This window comes from Microtus oregoni, unplaced genomic scaffold (genome assembly GCF_018167655.1).
Source record: "Microtus oregoni isolate MIOR12 unplaced genomic scaffold, Mior012 000092F_ref0000046, whole genome shotgun sequence".
Taxonomy (NCBI): domain Eukaryota; kingdom Metazoa; phylum Chordata; class Mammalia; order Rodentia; family Cricetidae; genus Microtus; species Microtus oregoni.
Window position 1 is genome coordinate 2,870,247 of NW_024544604.1, and position 22,835 is coordinate 2,893,081.

General features: G+C 39.4%; 1 protein-coding gene across 4 annotated transcripts in view; it reads right to left on the reverse strand.

The window, feature by feature from the left end:
• The window catches only part of Rpgr (retinitis pigmentosa GTPase regulator), a 46,785-nt gene extending 25,477 nt beyond the window's left edge, over positions 1-21,308 (reverse strand). For all 4 annotated transcript variants that reach the window (XM_041644272.1, XM_041644271.1, XM_041644274.1 and 1 more), the window contains exons 1-11: positions 21,155-21,308; positions 18,706-18,831; positions 17,885-17,977; positions 16,256-16,318; positions 15,197-15,355; positions 13,136-13,285; positions 11,940-12,098; positions 9,562-9,717; positions 6,792-6,916; positions 4,394-4,576; positions 3,186-3,339 (exon numbers count right to left, since the gene is read on the reverse strand). In XM_041644272.1, the coding sequence (XP_041500206.1) occupies positions 3,186-3,339; positions 4,394-4,576; positions 6,792-6,916; positions 9,562-9,717; positions 11,940-12,098; positions 13,136-13,285; positions 15,197-15,355; positions 16,256-16,318; positions 17,885-17,977; positions 18,706-18,831; positions 21,155-21,296 (1,510 nt within the window). In that variant the 5' untranslated portion in view covers positions 21,297-21,308. The remainder of the gene's footprint in view (positions 1-3,185; positions 3,340-4,393; positions 4,577-6,791; positions 6,917-9,561; positions 9,718-11,939; positions 12,099-13,135; positions 13,286-15,196; positions 15,356-16,255; positions 16,319-17,884; positions 17,978-18,705; positions 18,832-21,154) is intronic.
• Between the last annotated feature and the right edge of the window lie 1,527 nt (positions 21,309-22,835).

Below are 22,835 nucleotides of genomic sequence, written 5' to 3' on the forward strand. Positions count from 1 at the left end.
AGTTAATATCTGAGGCTGTGTTGTGAAAGTTTCAGATTGTAAGTAAGTACAGGGACTATACGGCTATCCTTAATATCTCAAACTTTCAGAAAAGATTTTATTACTCTCTCTCTCTCTCTCTCTCTCTCTCTCTCTCTCTCTCTGTGTGTGTGTGTGTGTGTGTGTGTGTGTGTGTGCATGCACACACACGTGGGCAAAGGCTAGAAAAGAGTATCTGGTTCCACAAAGCTAGAGTCATAGGTGGTTGTGAGCTGTCCAACATGGATGTTGGGACCTCAACTCAGGTCTCTTCAAGAGCAAGTACTCTTAGCTGCTGAGTTTCCTCTCCAGCCACCAACCTCTGACATTTTGGCATAAAAGCGGCCACTCACAATACATGAAGGACCCAGAATAGATGGTTTCCATAAATTTCCACTTACAAAAGTAGGACACTAGCTAGATTTGGCTCATGGGCCTAACCTAGATGAATACTATAAGGAAATATTATTAGAAGACGAAGTTAGAACAACAGGCGGGACTCATATGGGAGATTTTATACTTATTTTTATAAAAATGAGGAATCCTTCACAGGACAAATAGGTAGGCATTATACTGTACTTTAAAAATAATGTGGAAACTGTCACAAAAGTATAGATTAGAGAACCAGAGAACGTAGGTTTGGAAAAGATCAGTTTCTTTTGTCTCAGGTTCGATTGAGAAAATGTATGTCACAAGACATGATCTACTTTCTGTTACCACACCTCTCTCTCCCTCTCTCCCTCTCTCTCTCTATCCATCAATGTATCCATATACATTTGTATCCAACTTCTCATTTTTCTGTTACACCGTACTGTGTCTTCCCTGCTATCGAGGACTGTTCTGTATCCCAGCCTCCCCTGTGCTGCCGTGCTCTCCTGGACTACTGGCTCACCTCCATTGGCTTACATGTGGGATTCCGTTGTGTCCCACACTGGTCTCACAATCCCTCCAGCAGCCAGCCCAGTTCTTTGGGCCTCATAACCAAACAGACAAAATAATGATCTAGAGAGCTTAGCTCCTCTTTACTTCCCCATTCTCCTTTCATGCCTCAACTCTAAGCACTCTGACTTCTGCCCAGATCTTGCCCTAGAGCTTCTCAGGTTGATGTTGCTGGTGTTCTCCATGATGCCAAATGTACTGGGAACTCTTTTGTGCATTCAAATTACTACTCTCTCAGATACTAATTTCCTGAATCCATTGTTCCTAACTAAAGTTGGTCCCTTCTCCTTTACCTTCTAAGTGACAGTCTGACTTCCCTGCAATCCATAGTAACCGGAAATGTGATTATCTTAAAAGGTCAACTGGACTGGAACACATCAAGTAAAAATACCATTAGACTGAAGAAAACTATTCAATCCTAATAAGTATCTTCTAATCTATGAAATGAAGAATATTTTTTCTTATCGTTTCTTTTTCCAACAACATACTCACCTGAATTCCCACCCCCATCTTCTAATCACACTGGTTCCCTTTTCTAAGGCATTACCTCCAAATCTTTGTCTGGGATGCATATATTCTGACTCTTTGAATTACTTTACTTTTAAATTAAATTTACTTATAAAAAGTTTAAACTTTAGACGAAATTCTTATTGACTCTAGCTACAAAATTATAGAGTTACATATCACTCGGCACTGAAATCTCCTGAAGTGTGAAATAACTTTCCTACTCTATCAACCTTTCTCTCTCTCTCTCTCAACACACTCTGTTGCACAATCTGCTACTATTTTCAACATTTGAAATTTTTTTGAAATTTTTATTTTTGAGAATCTCAAACATGTATGCAGTGAAATATGATCATCTCGATCCAATACATGGCCCTCTAATCCTTTCCATGCTCCCTCTCAACTTGGTAACTTTTTTATGTTTAAGGCTAAACTGACGCTGATGCATATTTCAAAGTACGCCCTATGAGAGGTGCATGCGACGAGCTCATTACTGATGTCCTGCTTATCATGCCTTTTCCATGGCCTGCTCTTGCCAGGGTCTCTGGCTCTTTATTAGTTCAATCATTTGCCTAGATTCCTCAAAGATATAAAAGTCATCTCTGCCATGCTTTATCCCCAACCCCTAGGTTTCATTTTCAATATTATTGGTGTGTATGCGTGTGTGTGTGCGCGTGTGCGCGCGTGTGTATGATATGTGTATATGGGTAATGCATCATATGGCATGTGTGTGAGGTCAGAAGACAAGCCGTGGAGTCAGTTCTCTCCTTCCACCTATATGTGACAGCCAGAAACGAGCCCCAGTTACCAGGCCTTCACAGCAAAGGCGTTTAACCTCTGGGCCATCTCATCTGCTTTTGCTTCCTATTTTAGTCCCCAAACTACTGTTTTTCTGATCCTTTGGTCATGAGCTCATATTCAGGTATACATTAGTAGTAATGGACTCATTCTCCTAAGAAACCCTAATATCTCCAAATAAAGTTATATAGAAGAGGTGCAGAATAGTTAGTCGGCCATTTCTCTTTTAACCTTGATGTGGGTTCAAGAGATCAAACTCAGGTTCTCACTCATACCTAGCAATGGTCTTGATCTTCTGTGTCATCTTGCCAGACTTTTAATTCAGTATTATTAAACACATTTCAAACATAAAGAACCCGGGGCATTGAAAAATTAAGATGGCCCCAGAGTTTAGAAGTAGCAGACCTAGCATGTGATTTAGATGAGCTGAACTACATAATTGCACGCTGAAGCACATGAGCACAGCGGTGCATGGCAGAGCAGCACAGACTTCCTTCCATTGACACCCTGTCCACTGCAGTCGCCAGATGAATGTAGGAAGGTCACATCTTCTCTTTGAGCCTTGCTTTTCTTAGCCATAAAATAAAGACTATTTTCCCACCAAGGTTATGGAATTTGCAGGCCTAGAATGATTTTTTTTGTGTACTTCCCACTGCTCCATAGAGTTGCTGCTACGATGAATGGTGTATGGAGTATATAGATTTCCGCTCCAACTAGAAATGCCACACTCTAACTAGAGGGAAGATAATATAGCAAACTGTAAAAAAACAGGTGCTTCATTTCTTTCTAGTTCTGGGAATGAATCTCAGGGCCTTACCCACACTGAACAAGTATTCTGATTATCCCACCGACCTATGTCCTGGCCCAGAAGCATGAACATGAGAGGAGTGCCAGTCCCATTTCCACTGAGAGCAGACCAAGCTTACCTGAGTCTAGTGGCTCTATCGAGTCCGAGGGGCTTTGCTCTGAGAAGTTCAAAGACAAGCGGAAAGGGATTGAACTGGGGGAAAAGAAACCAGCAGAAGTTCCCTCTAAGGGAGGCAGTGCTCCCACCAGTGAAGCAGAACATGGCGGTCTCTCCTTTAAAGAAAGGTTAAACAAACTGTCAGATGATCTTACATATAACAGCTGCATACACTTTCCTGTAGTTACTGAAGATATTGAAGAGAAAAAGCCTTCAAGTCTGCCAATGTTCTACAACATGCACATAAGCATTCCCAAGGCCTCAAAAGCCTTGTGTTTCTGTCTTTGTATCGTCGGTCCTCTAAACTGTCTCTATCAAAGTCTATAAGTCTATTTTTTATGTTAGGGAGTGTGTTTGTGTTTCAGCTGTCTACCCTGAGAAACAAAAAGTTGTTCATAAGAAACAACTATTACCACAGGCTGATGGGACAGTCTTCATTATTCCATATATATTGTTTCATAATAAAATACAGATATAACTTCAAAAGGAATACATCTTAGAACTTAAAATAATTTTCAAAGCTTTTAAGTATTTAAATATTTTCATTTTAAAGAGCTGTGACTTATGTAGCAATTTTAAAGCATAGAAGAAAGTCTCTAAACATAATTAGTAGGAAACATTTTGTCTCCAAGTGAAGGACTCATTTCTTTGTTGCCCATATTTCATTGTTTACAGACTATAACCTTCCATTGTTTAGGAGGTTTAACAAAAAGAAGGCAGCATTATGTTAATATTATGTGCCCCATGTCTTCTGTATAATAGAACACTATCTCTTATACTAATACTGTGGTGTATATTCCTAAAGCTGTATTACACGGATAAAAATGTTGTTATCACAGTATTACCAAAGAGAAGCATGTAACAAATAGTCATCATATATCAACATACAGTTGAAGGAAAGATCAAGGGACCACTTACTTTGAGCTAAGAAAGATCTATATGAAATGTGCTGTGTGTTTGATAATGATCTATAAACAAAGGTTATTCATGATCATTTGAATTTTCCCATTTGTATTCTTTAATATCAACTCCGAACTTATGTCATAAGTTTAAAAGCCTTTATCTCTGATCATTTTCATCTTAAAAGACCCTCCCTTAAAAAGAGAATTGTTGCTATTTTATTTGCAGTGGTTGACAGCACTTATCACAAACACTAGACCACAACTGTACCCGCTCTCTTCGCCGCAGACGTGCTGATAAAGATCTACTCAGTGGAGTTCCTGGGGTCAGGTCAGTGGTGGACATAGAACCTGTACTTAGGTAAGGTTCATACACTTCTTCAAATTCCGATTCATCTATTGCACCAAGTCGTGGGGTGGCAAAAACAAGCATGTGACATCCACCACAGGCAATCTGCAAGTGCAAATCCACAGAAAAATTGATCAATGCTAACATCAAACACAAATGGGCTAACAGTTATCAGATCAGCAACAAGACATTTACTTAGAAGCACACCTCTGAGATGGTCTCGCTCATGGCTTCTTTCTACAGATAGGTACAAGTACGCATATACATATATATGTGTATATATGTATACATGTACAGATGAATTTACATGAATTAAACATAATTCTTTAAACAGACTGAAAATTAAAGCCAATCTATTCCAACATTTACTTTCAACTTAATATAATCTAGAGAAAATGTCCTTGTCACAGTATGCTTCTCATTAAAACTTAGAAAATGTTATGTTTTGATCTTTAAACAACATTAAAAACTTCACAAAACATCTAGAGAATAACAGGTATGTAAATTACTCAAGAAAAACTAGTCTCTGACCATTATAATGATAAATGTACAAAATCTGCACAGGATTCTATCATGGAAGGCAGGGGCAGCCACTAGGTACCCTGCTCTCAGGAACTATTGGCAGTTTACTACTACTGACAGAGAAGGGGACATTGTCTTTAGCGGTGTGGCCAGTAGTGTACTGGCCATGGTCTAGCAAATAGCCTCTCATCATGTAAGCAATCCTAAATTCAGTCAACCGAAACAAGAGCAAAAGGCGTGAGAGTAAGAGACATGCTGGCTGAAAAGAAGAAAGCATTGAGGGAGAAGGAAAAGGATGAGTAATGAGGAGATGAGCGCAATCATAACACACACACATATGAAATTGTCAAAAATAAAAAAGATGTTGTCTCCAAATCTTTTCCTTTCAAAGAACACTTTCTAAATTAAAGGCTTACAAGTCTTCAGAGGAAAATACAAGCACTCCGAACAAAATAATAAAAAATAAACACACTAAGGAGTTTGAAGTTGTAAATGTTCTTCACAAAAATGTTAACAAAACCCCTATGCTAAGGACTGCAGTGAGAGAGAACTGAGTCCTCGGGCTGCTGATCCAATGCCAGGGGCCGCCCTAGAACATGTGCATGTGGGCAACAATGAACACAGGAGGGGCTATGTATGTACTTGTTTCTATGTGTATGTAAAAATGGATAAAGATGAGGATGTGGATTTGGGAGAGAGGAGGCATGGGAAGTATAGAGAAGTAATTTTTTTTAATTACAGAAATTAGCAAATCTATCTCTGTTATAATCCTAAATACAAATAGTCTTAACTCACCAATGAAAGCCATTGAAAAAAGACCCTATACTATGTCAAAATCCCCTGAAAAAAGCAACCTGGGGGTTTCTGTTAGCTTTCAGTTGCAGGTTGAAGCCCATCATAATAAGAGTCGCAGTGGCAGAACTTGAGGGAGGTAATCACATCAGGTCCACAGCCAGGAGCGGACAAACACATGTATGCATGCTAGTTAGTGCTCAGCTTGCTCTCTCCTGCGCACAGTCCAAGGCCCAGTCTGCAAAATGATGCTGCCAACATTCAGCATGGATTTTCAGACTTCAATAAACCTAATTAAGGAAATTCCTCACGGGCACACCCACAGGCCAACTCAATCTAGACAATCCCTGATTAAGGCCCCTCCCCAGGTGATTCTAGAATGTGTCAAGTTGGCAACTAAAACCATCACAATTATCAAATTAATAAAAGAAGGATTCCACAGTATGGAACACAATGCCTTTGGGGAAGCAACATGAGCACTACCAAGTAAGCAGCATTTCCCTGTCCACAGTTTAGCTGCTGAACATACTAGAAACAATACAACAGGAAGACTGACTGATTAGGAGGTGGCACTGAAAAGATAAATTCTTATCTGAGTGCTCAGCCAATAAATCATTTGCAACAGTGTTTACGTATTATCCGGTCTCTTCTTGTGCAGGGCTTGAGAGTGCCCAACCTCCCCCAGGTCTGCTACATTTGCCCTGTTAGCCGTGTGAGCAAGGCATTCTACTGGGTGCTTGCTACGAGACACAAACTTACAGGCATGGCGCTCCAGCTTTGCAAGAGAAGTAAACAGGAAGCAGAAAAAGCAGTATTTGTACAAAAACGTTCTTGAAGGAGCAAAACTGGAAACATCTAACGTTTGCCTCTTACATAACTGGTTATGGTCATTATTAGATATATCTATGAAATGCTCATACAGATGTAAAAAGGTGTTTTTATGAAATAACAAAAGTTTCAAATCTAGAAATATGAAACTATGCAAGAGGAAACGTGAAACTCTTACCAGTTGAACTGTAAATTTCAAAAAATTACAGCACAGTGTAGGAAAGAACTGGTTAGTAAAATTTTCCATCCCGAGTCCTAATTTTCCATGTCGGCCGTCGCCAAAAGTATACATGAGGCCTACATCTAAAATGCAAACAAAATCAAAGTTACTCGAGTTCCATTTGTACAGATCTAATTGTAGACTCATATCTTCACTTCTACTGCAATTAGGCTTTTCATAGAATTCTGAATTGAATTGACTCTGGTCTACTGGCCTGCGCAAAGTACAGTGTTTGCTGGTTCTCTATATAAGAGCAGGCAGTGGAAATGAGAACGGAACACTAAAGCTTCGTGGTTAAAGGCGTATGTGTCTGTTATGCATTGTAGTCTATTTAGGACCATCACTGGCCTCTGTCTACTACATGCCAGTAGAATAATCCCTTTCTGAAGCAGTGAGAATGAAAAATGTCTCCAGATATCATCTGTCTCTCCAAGGGGTGTAAATTTGTCACTGGTGGAGAACTAAATACTTAGAATACAGTCATCTCTTTTATTAATTTGGCTCCTGGGGTGTGGGACACTGCCAAACCAATGGCTGGAGTCAATAAAGCATTCCAACCAATCCCCATAGCGAGATCTGGGTTGTATCTTGATAGCACATGATGATGAGCGACCCTGCCACTTCTGACGCCCACCGTCACACACTGACACTGCAGTTGCATTTAACTGCTGAGCTTCTTTGCAAGCCCCTCTTCCACACCCTGCACTTAAAGGATGTGTGGGGAGTGCCACAGAAGCAGAGGCCAATCAGGGCACAGACAAGCGGACATTCCCTCTAGTCAGGGCATTAAAGAAGGCTTTCAAAGTCAATCCTAAAAGATAGAATTTAGCTTCAAGAAGGAAATAAATGACCCTCCAGGCAGAATCAGCAGTACAGGGGAAAGCTTGTACAAGAACAGGCCAGGCAAAAGACCAAAAAGTAATCAGCAAGCCGAATATGGAGAGCTCGGACAGATCGGAATCTAAAGCAGGAAGGCAAGACCACTACGGAGGATGAAATCTGTTTAGATTGTACATTTTAAATTCTATTTGAAGAACAGCAAGCTTTTTAAGTGAATGGCTTTAGGCTGGGAAATGATTAGCTTATATCTCGGGTTTCTGACTAAAGAAGACAAAACAGCTGCACACTGACAGAATCTCCTGACTGGAGACTGACTTAAAGTAATAGAAGAGAATTCAGGAAGATGCTAAGTTACTGTTTTAATTTACAAAAGTGAGCAAATTCCTTTAATGTGTGCTTTTCCAAGATGATTTTCTTTTGCCTGAGAAAGTAACCCTTATCTCATTTGCTTGACTGAACTTCCAAGCTCAAAGAACATTTAGTAATATGAGCTATTGATAGGGAACTAGCAAGATCTTAAGAAAACTCAATATATGTCATTGTACTAGATAAACTAGAGAGAGAAAAAAATCTGTAAAACTTGTTCCTTGGGGAGGATAGATGAGCAAAAAGTCAAGCAAACTTAATATTCAGTTATTAGTGGCATAACTTTTCATCACATAGAAAAAGTACTATGCAAACAACTGAACGATCTATAATGAGGTTCACGATTCATAAAGGTATATTCACCATCAAGGACAATTTAGGTTGATGAAAATGGCACTATGAACAGAGAAGCTAGCATTAGGGCAGCATAGTACGGGACACATATCAACAGCTCCTATGGGACATAGTGTTGTTACATGCTACGCAAAGGAGAACATCAGTACTTGATGATGGACAGGTCGTTTTTCTCGAAGGGTTCTGTGGGAAAGATGGAACTATTTGTGGTAGTAGCTCACGTTTTCTAAGTTCTACTTCTCTAAACAGACACTATTGCATGAGCTCTGCTCTTTTTGGAGCTGTTTTGGATAGAAGGAAGGAAAACATAAATACAAGAATCTGAATTATTCAAACATACTAGAATTATTTCTGACTTTTACATGTTTTACTTTGTTTTTAGATGAAACATTTTGTTAAAAAGCATGTAAGTTTTCAAATACATAAATTCCCTACAGTGAATGCCTAAGTCACTTCAAGGGATAATTTTATTGAGTCTTACATTATCAAAAGCATCTAATTTATAAGACTAAAAAGTAAACAGGCTAACAGAACATCTCCTTGCTTAGTGCAGAAAGCAACAAAAAGATGAATTTGCTCAGTGGTTTTTGTGGTGGCCTTCAAGGAAAGGAAGGAGTCAGTCAGTCCTGAAACGCCCTCTGGTGGTCATTGCAGCGCCTTTCTCTCTCAACTACTTTGCAAAGGGAAGGAAGGAGTAAGTAGTGAAACGCCCCCTGGTGGTAAAAGGGTCCTAAAATGTCCCTCAGCATGAGGACAGCTCTTCCATACTGAGTAGGAAAAGATGAGTTTTTCCTGTGTGATTTTTTTTCTCTGGCTTGAGGAGAGTTTTGATACAAGTGGAAAAAGATTTTAATATCTTACTCTTCTCCAAAGATCTAATTTAAGATTTGAAACGTAAATCATTTTGTTCAAGGCCTCATAAGCCTAGGAACATGTGTTCACACTGAGTTATACCCAATCCCCACATTTGTTTTAATCAGAATTATTCTTTTACTTTTAAACTAAACTAATACAAAATAACTTTGTATTTAGAATATTAAATTCCATAAGATGTTAGATACATTTATCTCACATAACATTCATTTTATAATGAATAATACTCTCTATATATACATATATACATGTGTGTGTGTGTATATATCCAGAAATCATAAAAATTATATCATACCAGTCATCAAAGCTGTATGATTTTCTCCACAGGAAATAAAACTTATTTTCTGATCCTTAATACGCTCAATGACTCTGGGTTCTGATGTTTCAAAAAGAAAAGTGCCAAGGCCCAGTTGGCCAAACTGTCCCAGTCCAAAGGCATACACAACTTTCTCTGGAAGGAAATGAACATATACATGAAAAGAGTTGCATGGAGATACATCATATCTGAAATAATTGCAACATTCAACTTTTAAAATGGACATGAATTGCCTGTGAAAGAGCTGTCAGAAAAACACTGACATGAAGTGCAAACTTTCAAAGACAAAAGAAGAAAAAAATTGGGTGTTACAAAGTAACTATCTGGGTATGATTTGTCATTTATGAATAACCATAAAAGGAGTTACTGCAATCATGAGGTAGGTTTAAAGATGTATAACTCAGAGAACTCCCTGACATGTATTTATAATTACCACATCATCTCAGAAACTCGCAAATGTTACTAAACAATTTCCATTCATTGCCACAATTAAAAAAAATTTCTACAAAGATATCCCCCTTTAAAAGTAGTTCAATAAAATTATTTTACAAAATACAAATTATGAACAGGAGGTACAGCACTTGCCTGGCATGCACAAGCCACAGAATCTCCCTGTAAAACACGGTAGCACACACACATACCTAATCCAGAATATAATTTTCAAAAGAATGAAAAATTATAGTAGATATGTTAATGTATTCATAAGCAAATTTTCTTTACAATACAGGAGGCCTCCCACTATATGATGATTTAGGTGACCTTTAGAGTCACCAAAGCTCCTTCAATAAATAATTCAGAAAATTTGAGATCATTTATCATCTAGAGATGGGAAGCTGAGAAGCATAAAACATGGCTGACTACAAAAGAGTTACTGTAGAAACAATGTGGCTGGTTTCTGTACTGAGAGACATGCTGGTGACATGGCTGTTCTGTGTACTGAGAGACACCCTGGTGACAACGTGGCTGGTTTGTGTAAACACTGGAGACAATGTGGCTGGTGGCTGTATTGAGAGACACACTGGTGACAACGTGGCTGGTTTGTGTAAACGCTGGAGACAATGTGGCTGGTCTGTGTACTGACAGATACCCTGGTGAAAATGTAGCTGGTCTCTGTACTGAGAGACACACTGGTGAAAATGTAGCTGGTCTGTGTACTGAGAGACACACTGGTGACAACATGGATGGTCTATGTACTGCATGTCAATGTGGCTGGTCTCTGTACTGAAAGAGATGCTGGTCACAATGTGGCTATACTAAGTGATATGCTGGTGACAATGTGGCTAGTGGCTATACTAAGTGACATGCTGGTGACAATGTGGCTGGGCTCTGTACTGAGAGATACTCTGGTGACAATGTTGCTCGTCTGTGTACTGAGAGACAAGTTGGTGACAATGTGGCTGGTCACTGTACTGAGTGACATGCTGGTCACATTACTGTCTTCTGTGGAGTCTTAGGAAGGAGAACAGGAATCCCTCTTTAAAGGCAGATATGAATTTTCTCATCCTTCACTGCAGCCAGGTAGCAAATTCCTCACATCATCTGATATTAACACCTTACCTAATAAATCCTAAAGAAATCCATCCAGGCAATTTTAAAAACATTTCAGAAAATGAAAAGAATTCATTTTCTGCAAAGAGTCTATTTAGCTCATCTGAGAATGAAGGGTACCAAGGAATACTTAACTATTGCTACAAATTTTACACTTTTCTCTGTAATAGAATGCCTGAAGGCTGGAGAGATGGCTCAGTGGTTAAGAGCACTGGCTGCTCTTCCAGAGGACCCGGGTTCGATTCCCAGAACCCACACTGCAGCTACCAGCCATCTGCAACTCTAGTTCCAGGTGATCCGACACCCTTACCCATAGTATATACAGGCAAGACACCAGTATACATTGCATAAATAAGTAAAGAAATCTTAAAAAGGCTTGAAATATAAATAAGATAGAGATGAAACTCCTTACAGAAACTATACTTGGAACAAGGGTATGAAGGCATATTGGTGCAATGGCAAGAGACTCCTATTTGAATATATCATACCATGTCTTAATTAGTAGATTACGTCGCACATTGCCTGTTTTAAGTACTAACTTTTCCCTCTCTGTTTTCTTCCTTTATCACATTTTCTCCTTAATTTTCCCATTCACTGCCTTGGAGACGAAATTACACAGACATTTGTGAGCTGATCAACTCAGGTGCTGGAATCCAAACTCAGGTCCTCATGACAGAAGAGCAAGTTCTCTTAACCACTAAGCCACCTCTCCAGCCCCAAGTATTCTTATCCTATCCCAATAAAAAGGACTGTGAGAGTGCCACTAGCTACTAGCGAGTGTAGAGAAGAAGTGCAGGCTCTACACATACCTGTGAGAACCACAGTGTGCCCTCCACCGCAGGCTACTTGGAGCACCTTCTCAGGAATCCCTAGCACTCGCTGGGGTGATCTGTGATTGATCAGCAGCTGGTTGGGAAGACCCAACTTCCCATTCTCAGGTTCTCCAAACGTGTACAGTTCCCCGTCCGCTGTGAGAAGAAAAGGAGAAGGATTAATGGGGACATAAATGTAAACAGACTACTGGGCCTCTGCCACATGTTTTCATGCTCGCCAAAAGCCAGCAACCAAGTAAATCTGACCTTTCTTCAGGTGTGTTTCACTACAAGGTAAGGAAACAAAGCTGGATGGTTTTTCTCTCTCAGCTATTTTATCTCGTACCCTTCACAAAGAATTCACGACTAAAGAACTAAACCACCCCTTTAGCTTTTCCAGAAAATACAGCAAAAATTGTCTTACACAGTCTCTATACCTTTATGTCATGCATGTGTGTGCATATGCGTTCATGGTACCAGTGATTAAGTCTAGGGCCTCAAACATGCTAGTCAAGAGCCTGACTGTGGAGCTAAGGCCCAGTATTCTTTAGAAGTTTCATTTTTCCAGACTGGGTTTCATTAAGTTGACCAGGCTGGCCTTGAACTTAAAATCACAACCATCCTTCCACTGTTACCCGCAGAGCTGTCAAATGTAGATGTCAGCTCGAGACTTCCAAGCAGAGACTGCTAATGAACCCAGAAACTTTAGGCTGCAGATACTGACCACAGGACTAAGACCTCATCCTTCTCCATCTAATCTTTATCCTGGTTTTCACAAGAATACTCTTTGACTCACTTATTTGAAACAATAAAAAATAATTACCAGGACAGGAGGGCAGACCAAAGCATGGAAGCAAGTGATTCCAGGGGAGAGTGGCTAAGCCTAACAAGTTCGAGAACCAAAATTTAGAAAGGTTTGTAAAATAACAATCTAATTTTTATAACAGACGCAATACTCACTTTATAAAAACTTGACAGAGAAAATTTGAAATTATAAACTGTCAATACAGAAATGGAGACATGTTTTGAATTAAAACATACACAAAAGACTATACTTTCAGTGCTCATTTCTATAGTGCCTAAAACATAGACTATTTTAGTAGCTGAGCAACCATGTGAACTATAACTCATTTTACTAGCGGTAATGACTGAGAAGTGAGAGATAATGTAATGAATCCAAACATTCATCTTACTTGTTACAAAAGCTGAATGGTAATATCCACAAGAGATCCATGAGATCGGCTTCCCAACGGTCACTTCATGAGGGATACACACATTACTTTTATTTTTTAAACCAATCTGCCCTTCAGAATTGTCACCCCACATAAAAAGTTTTCCATCCTCTATAAAAAAAGCACAAGGGAGAAAAGTCTTTAAAGGGCTAGACGGGCTCTCAAGCTATGACATTTCTTACAGACTATAATTCGTCTTCTGGCTTATATTTTTAGTCTTATTTTATTCTCTATTGATACGTAATAACTGTAGGTATTTGTAGAATGCAACATGATACTTAAAATGCACATATAGCATGTAATGACAAACCCACAGTGATTTATCTAGCATTTTAAACATTTATCCTTTCCTTGTATTGAGAACACTCAAAATCTCTGCCACCACTTAGAAACGAACAATGCAGCCAGGTGTAGCAGCTCATGCCCCAGAACTCAGGGAGAAGTGGCAGGGGGATTGCTGTGAATAAGTTATAATACACAAAAGGCCAGCTAGGTTTACAAAGTAAGACTGTCTCAAAACAAACAAAAATGATAAAAAGTAACATGAAACATTATGCTATTCCTCCTTATAAACTCTTACTCGGCACTGAAAATGGTGTGCCGTAAGAGTGCCAAGCCATTAGCTCCATCTGGGAATTCAACTTCTATTCTCATATGCTCTGTAAGGATGAAGCATGGAGAATGAGTGGATGCTCAATCCCTTGAGTTATGCCCAGATCTTTACCTCAATGGTAAACACACGATGCCATTTCCTACATTCACTTTTTGTCCTTTTAATGTCTCAACACGGAAATGGTCCCCTCCCTCCAGGTAGTCTGTCTGCCACCAAACTGAGAGATCACAGAAAGCACCTACATATCTCCAGATGTAAAGAGCAAGTTCCCAAATTAAAAATAAACCTTGCTCTGGGGGACACCATGGAAACGTTTCAAAGGAATAAGAAAACAAAACAAAACATACAATGATGCACTAATCTTTTTTTTTATTACTGTATACCTGAAAATAGTCTTCCTAGCTTTAGAGAATTCACCATATTTAGCATATACCATTAACTTAGGTCTTTTCTGATAAGGTTTCAGTGTTGGGAATAGTTAAGTTAAATGGAAGATAAGTATTTCAGGTTTCATCAATGCTTGTTTACTTCTTTTTTTTCTGAAAAAGCATCTTAACTGTGTAGCATAGGCTAGCCATGAACTCAGGACCCTCAGGCCTCTGACCTTGAAGTTAAGGAGATTAACAGTGGGACAATACCTCAACTTCTCTTAGTGAATTAAAAAACTGATCTTCCAGGGTTTAATAAACAGTCAAAATTAAAATTGAAAATAAAAACTGAAGGAGTGACATTGCATAATAAACAATCTAGTTGATAAAACAACACTTTTCTATCTTCTCTGAAGAAAGATGCAAGCCAGCAGCTTCGGCCCATGGATCATAGCTCTGACCTTTAAACAGTTCTCAGATCTACTTTGAGAAGGAAGACAGAGATATGTAATGATCATTATAACCCACTCTCTAATAACATACATCCCAACTGATTTCTATCAATACTTCCAGTAGCAACTTTAATTAAAGTCATTAAGTGTACCTTTCAGAATATGCAATGAAGGTAACATTTAAGAATATCTAGCCAGGCAATGGTGGTGCACACCTTTAATCCCTGAACTCAGGAGGCAGAGGCAGGCAGACCTCTGAGTTCAAGGCCAGCCTGGTCACAGAGTGAGATCCAGGACAGCCAGGGCTACACAACACAGTTAAAACATGTCTCAAAAAAAGAAAGAAAGAAAACCAAAATGAAAATAAAAGAATAGCTAAAAGAATAGCTAGCTAGCAGAGCTGAGAACTTATTTATCAATCACCTTCTCTAATGTATTTACCTCTCACTCAATATATACATACAGATTTAAAGTTCTATTTCTAAAGTCCTCTGAAGGTACACAAATGCTAATACTGTCACACATTTACTGAGTTCATATATCCTTACTAGAAAAGAAGTGTCCAGAAAGAAGCACAAACAAGTCTTACCGGTTAAAGCAGCTGATGTATTAGCACCAGCAGAGAGCTGTTTAATGGAATCCTTAGATGTAAAGAAGCAAATTTGATGAAAAGTGTCTCTGTCGTCAGTGTCACCAAGCCCCAACTGTCCTTCATTATTTCCTCCAGCTGCATACACACCCCCTTTATCTGTACACACACACAAAAATGTCAATTAACATACTGTAGTCACCCTGCTTCTGAGACATGCTGGAAATCAGCAGACACCGCTTATACGAACAATGAACAAAAGATGCGCAAGGGTGAGAGTGGCATAGAGTTGCTGAGGCAGGGAGAAGAGCTGGGAGACAAGAGTGATAGGGAGAACAGGGCACGGGAAGAACCAGGAAAGATACCACTGCTAACTCTTTAGCAGCATGTGGTAAAAGCCCACTTTCCTCCACTGAACAGTCTTCAAACCTGTGTTAGAAAGCAGCCGCTGGGGCTACAGTTCAGTAGCAGAGAACCTGAAAGCAGAAATCAGCTACACATACATGTGTTGGCCTGCTTCTCGACACTACTTTATTTCATTAAACTTTATCTACCCTTTGTCAATACTACATTACCAGGATTACTGTAACTTTATGACAGGGACTAGAATCAGAAAACTGCTAGCTTTTTGAAAGCTGTTCTGACTATTGTGGCTCTCCTTTGATTTTCTATATAAATTTAAGAATTACTTTATCAACTTCTAGACACATTATATTGCCTAGTTAGATTCTGATTGAAACTGAGATGACTCCTGTCAGGGGCATTTCCTGTAGCTTCCACTCAGTCTCTGTAGCAAAGAAGGAAGAACAAGAAACAGGAGGAAGCAGCCCCAGGCGTGCTCCCAGGGAAAAAGATGCTAGCCCTTAATCTGTAGCTACTCAACAATAATTTGTATATTCCCAATGGCAAATGCATGCATGACACACTTATATTGTTAAAACTTTATTCTAATTACCACCAAAGGATCGTGCCTAGCAATTTTACCAAGCCACAAATACTGCTGAAGTGGTACAATAGTTCTCAAGGCTGGATAGAAGGTGCATGGGATGGACACTGTACCTGTGGAAACTAGGGTGTGGTTCCTTCCGCAGGCAGCAAGCTTCACTTTTTCAGGCTTAAGAGCTAGACATGAGAATATGACAATTACAATATTTTATGGGTATGCAAATGATAAATAATCCAGGTTAAATGATAAGTAACTGGGAGAACTGACATGTCTTTCTTTACTGTACTGCAGGGGATGGAATCGAGGACTTTGAGCATGTTAAGCACGTACTCTGAAACATCTGTAACCCAGGACAAAATTTAAATCTAGGATAAACCTGGCATGTGTGACTCCAAATCAACTAACCACTAATTACTAATCCGGAAGTTTATTCACAGTGCATCAGAAAAACCAGTGGAGGGTGGCAAACAGTGAGATGTGGAGTCAAAGGGAGGGCCAAGGCATCCAATTTTTAAAACCCTATAGGAAATTAATACACCAAGAGCTAGTACATTCCATTATATTGTATCTCATCAACTTGATCTATTACCGAGCCTGCCACAAACTTCTAAGACACTCAATAAAAACCCTAAAACTAATAATTATAGGCACGTACATGGGTTGAAGTTGTTTATCTACCAATATTTATAGTTTTTTGAGACAGGGTTTCTCTGTGTAGCCCTAGTTGTCCTGAAACTTGATCTGTACACCAGGCTGGTCTCAAACTCAAGAGATCCACCTGCCTCTGCCTCCTGAGTGCTGGGGTTAAAGCTGTGTACCACCACCACCTGGCTTCATCTGCATATTTTTAACACGTACAAATACCTCCTAAACAACTGGCAAAGCAACTGCACAGCTGGGTATGAGTCTCTGCTTCCATGGATCTCATAGGCTGCGATAATGTTCTATCAGGTATTTGGAAGGTCATGTCAATAGGAATATCAAGTGTTTAGTAGTATGTGCCCAATTAAATACTTTCTAATCATAACATTAAAGGACCCATAATAATGCCTACAAATAGCATGATTATGAAAAAAATCACACTGAAATTTTAAGCTGAAATTTCAATTTGGGCCCTGAAGCTAGAGAACACTGTTCTTACCACACCCCCAGGACTCTACACCACCTTTTTAATTTAATGTTCATAAGCTACACCTAGAAGTTTTCATAAAACAGTGAGAAAGTTTTCTAGTCTCTTGAGACAACACTCGTGGCAAATACTTTGCTCTCTTGGTATTCTATTCATCAACCACTAGCCTTGATGTCTTGATTAGTTCATTACTCTGCATTGTAGAATTTTAGTAACCAATAACTACATAAAACTGTGAAAAGACAGAACTCCAAATTATAGCACATTATAAAGCCTGATTCCCTTATATATAATAGCAGTAATATTTAAACCACTTTGCAAACAAATAATTGTTTGGTAGTCAAATTCAATACTAGAGGATCTTTCCTTCCTTAGTGGTCCTTGGGTTTCGAGTCAAAGAGATTTTTTGACTCCACCATAAAAGTATTTCTGAGTTTCACAGAAAGAAGAAGAGTAGGTACGAATAATAGTCAAGTAAATCTTATAAAATAAAAACATTTAAGACTTTTATTTATGATATTAAAGCATCAGAGAATCAATACTAATGTTATTTAACATAATCTGGAAAATATTAAAAAGAATATAAATAATATAAAGAAGAAAAGCTCCAAACCTTTGATACATGTTGGTTTGCTGATAGCTGACTTTGATCCTAATCCTAATTGACCCCAGTTGTTACTGCCAAACATATAAAGTTTATTATTTCCTAGTGGGAGGGAAAAGAAATAACAAATTAAAGCAATCTTCACATAGATAATAATATATGAATGAATCACAAGGGAACATAAAACATACATTTTAAAAAATATCAAAAAACAAGAAATAGGAGTGGGTTACCTTTTCTGTCCATGTATGGGCACATCCCATTCGGTGTAAAGAGTTTTTAAGATTATATGTTAACAATTTTTTTATTGCAATGAAATAGATTCCAAAGAAGTCTCACATGTAGAAAAACATTAACGTTTATTAAAGTAACTTAAAATTGAAAAGACTCTTGAAATGATGCATAAAGAACTTTCTGACAAATATAAAACACTTTCTATACATTTTCAATATGTTTAACACATGATAAAGTCTGTTCTCTCTACATACCAAAACAGTAACATTTAAGCCATCTTTTTTTTTTTTTAAAAAAAAAGTAAAATATGGTCAAATGTAATGCTATAAGATCATCACTCCCTTTGAGGTTCCTGGGTTCCAAATCAATGACATTTTTAGTCACAAAACAAATCTATTATAGGCAATAAAAATAGATGTTTAAAATGTATCTGTCAGTTTTGAAGCAGGTTACCTTGTCCTTCGATATATGAGCGGATTCTATTAAGCATAAAGAGTTCCTAACATCAGGCAGCAACAACTTTCATTAAACATCACACTTATAACATTTAGTGTTCTCTAAGAATCACTCTCTTCATCTAGGATTGTAATACTAACCTGTAACAATAGCAGTATGTTCATCGCCACATGAAAGACATATAGGTACGTCATTCTTAAACCAGAATTTGCTAGGGATATTTTCAGCAAATTTAGTTTTTCCAAATGTAAACACAGCACCTGTATCTGTAAATATAAAACACTTTTCATTTTACAAATTGAACCATGCTGCCTGTTATGAAAACACATTTTCCTATTGCATGTATATAAACCATTTTCCCCACGACAGCTTTGACTCTGACTGAACATCATTTCAGCCTTCTTTCTCTCACCTTAACTCAGTCCTATTCCTCAGCCTTCACCTTGCGTCACCTGTGACGGCTGGTAATTGAAGCCTGTGTTATATTCAGTCAGTGAGCTGAGGTAAATGGACACGATGACAAGGAAAGCCACCATCCATTACTAATTCTTCTGCTGTCACTGGATGGACAGCCAGGTCCTGAATGAGCTGGTACAATTTCTGCCTTCTACTCCCTCTGCCTAAGGCCTCACAGTCTGATCCCTGACTGAGGATCTTTTCCCAGTCAGAACCAAAACGGCACTGTGTTTTTTTTTTCCTTAGCATCACAGAAAATTTGTGCAGAGTACCTTTTTAAGTGAATTTGGATTTTCTTGAATTCTTCCAAGGAACTGCCAGTGTTTGCATTCAAGGAAGGAATGGTACTAAAAATATCAAACTGTTGAAAATGCCAGTGACTATCCATTAAAACTAGGACAGGGCAGAAATAAACACATTATTTCCCTACTGTCTTACTTGTACCATGGCCATGTAAGGCTTTAAAAATCAATTATGCACCATACAGCAACCTCTCAAATGATTACCAAAATGTCTGTTGATAGGCATTATCTTTTCTCAACTATATTACTACTTATACCCATTGCACAGGGTGCTCCTCTAATAAACACCAGTTACATTGAAGATGGTTCTAATTTTCACACAGAAAAGTTCCCTTCTATACTATGACTGTCGTCATGTCACTATAATGGTGCCTAGGAAGTCAAACAGATTTCAATACTTTTAGTATGAAATGCAGCATATCACCCAGGCTTTACCACTTGAACACTTCAGCTTTTCCTATTCCTAATGAGAAGAATGAGACTTTGATTTATAGATCAGGCCATGGAGACTGCAGGTGGATGCTGAGATTTGACATTCTCAAATTGCCATCACTTGATCTGAGGAGTAGTTACTGGCTTTTTTGGACCAGCACCATTTTCAAAAGACTAAACATCCATGAACAGTTCCCAGGAACTAAATACACACACACCCCAAATAGAAAGACAGACCAGGACCATTGTCAAAAGACTAAAAAGTTCATTAACAGTTCCCAGTTCTCCGTAACTATTTAACCTCCTCCCCCCGCCCGCCCCCACGCACCCCAAATAGAAAGCCAGACCCAGGTTCTGGGAAATTTTCAGAGAAAGTATAGTGGATGTGCGAGGGTCTAAGCCATTTACGAACGACTGTGAGACAAATCAGTTCCAATTTAATAACTGAGCCTTGGGAGGTCAGGGCCTAGAAACCACTCAAAACTTCCCTACAAGGAATCATTTAACTGTTTTATTCTGGGTACCCAGAAAGCTTCTCCAGACAGCCCTCTCCCTGAACCCAAACCAGGATTTGGTGGCTCCATTCTATCCTCTGGCTTCTAATGTCAAGCCTATCTTCTTTATTTTCCTGTACTCTCACTAAGGTATGAACTCCAGAAGGCATAAACTCAAAACCCCTTTGAGGCAAGAGCATGGCAGAAAGTGCAATACATATTTAAATGTATATTTCTGCTCTAATACAGTGACTATTTTTCAAAGTGTTAATCGGAACTCATTAGACTGTATGTGAAAATCAATTCAGTGTACTATGACCACCATTTTAACAGATTACTGAACCGTTCTACGTTTCAAATAGCTGTAGTTAACTGCTGCTTCAGGAAATGTCTACCTGTACTACCCGGTACAGAAGCCGTACTGGGTCATAATTTTAACTTACGTCAAACCAGCGCTTAAGAACAGTCTTTTTTTTTTTTAATGCGCTTAAGGGCTTGTCCAGTTAGTTTCTTCCATTCTTTTTAACCTCTCACTCCAGGTTCACTCACTCCTTACTGAATTCATTACCTAAGTGAGTCCTAGGGACATCTCATTCGCTCGGCGGTTGTTAAGTAGAGACCTTGGAAAGCTTAGCGAAAGACTAATGGCTGCCGCAGCCTCCGAGTAAAGTCACGGAAAGCTTACTAAAAACACAAGGACCCTCTTCCCCTCGTTCCCTGTCCCTTCCTCCGGGTCCCAACAAAGCTTTTATTCGCAGTGGCAAGGTAAGAGTTGCCTTCTAACCACGGATCAGATTGCGGCCTGCACTCTGCCAGGGCCGGCCTGGAGGCGGGGCCTGGCCTCCTGCCCGCCCGTGGACCCTCCCTCCCTCCCGGCCAGCCGCCGCCATTTGGATGCGACTCACCCGGCACCAGCGACTCAGGCTCCCCCATGCCGAAAACTGTGAAGGGAATCTGTGCCTGCTTCGGAAAGACAGCAGGGGCGACTCGATTGGGCCTAAGGTATTGCCCTAGCCCCCGGGGGCCCCATCGCGACCCTCTTGGCATTGACCACTTCTGTGCTCCCGGAAGTCAACAAACAGACGCTAGGGGCAACGGAGGCGGGGCTTTGAGACGTAGGGCGGGGCGAAAGGCGGTTGGAAGATGGGATGAGGAAGTGGTGTCACCGCGGCGCTAGTGCGGTCTAGGAGGTAGGTGTCCGCGCGCCTTCTAGCTGTCCTTATTGGAAGAGCGGCCACGCCGCCCACTGCGAGGTGTTGAGAGCGCAGCATCCACTTCTGTAGAGATATTTGGCCATGCAGGGACCTAGAGGGGATAGTGACAGCATAACTTCTGTGACACACGCAAACGTCAACACACAGCTTTGCAAACACAAATAAGTGATAATCTGCAAAAGAGCTAGCCACTAATAGTCTTACATCCCAAATGTCATTTGTATTCCCAGAAATAAAACTAGATACACACATTAGAACATTACTTAAATGAATGAATGCTGTTACCATCATGCAAGATGGGTAATGTCACTCCTGTTTGCAGATTTATGCCGATTATACATGGGAAGGGAGGCCCAGTTCAAATAGTCAATCCTGAACTCTGAGCAGTCTGCCTGTGTCTCCTATTGAAGATATATATAATTCCCTGTGAAACGTTATATATTTCTGGCTAAACCTTGGTTTCCAGGATGAGAAATATACCTGTGGTAGTTGGTCTTAACCAAGAAGAACTGGATTTAAGGCTCCCTGAATGACTTTAGAGAGTATTTCTACATTTTCAGGGCATTTTTATTAAAATGGGAAGAAGGAATCGAATCCAATCATTTGTATACAAGCTAAAATTGAGGGTGAGGTGCTAATAGAACTAGGAGCACACACCAGGAACAGGAGTTTAAGAGAGACAAAATCTTGTCAAATGAAAACATGATAAGTGTTAAGACTGAAGAAAAAGAAACTAAAATGGATTAGAACACTCTGGACAAAAGCCAGTTGTATGCAAAGATTCTAAGGGAGCTTGGTCTTTCCGGCACCTTGATGAGGCTGAATCGAGATGGCAGCATTTGGGGCATGTTACAGATTCTGGATTTTTTGTACAAGTTTGCATTCCCACCAGCAATGGATGAGTGGTCCTCTTACTCCACATCCTCACCACCAAACACCATTGGTGTTTTTGATTTTAGCCATTCTGACAGGTGTAAGATGATATCTCAAAGTTGTTTTGATTTGCATTTCCCTGATCGCTAAGGAGGTTGAGTATGACCTTAAGTATTTCTTGGCCATTTGAACTTCTTCCGCTGAGAATTCTCTGTTCAATTCAGTGCCCCATTTTTTAATTGGGATAATTAGAATTTTAAAGTCTAGTTTCTTGAGTTCTTTATATATTTTAAAGATCAGACCTTTGTCTAATGCGGGGTTGGTGAAGATCTTCACCCATTCAGTAGGATGCCTTTTTGTCTTAATGACAGTATCCTTTGCTTTACAGAGGTCCCATTTATTCAATGTTGCCCTTATTGTCTGTGCTACTGGGGTTATATGTAGGAAGTGGTCTCCTGTGCCCATGTGTTGCAGTCTACTTCCCACTTTCTTTTCTATT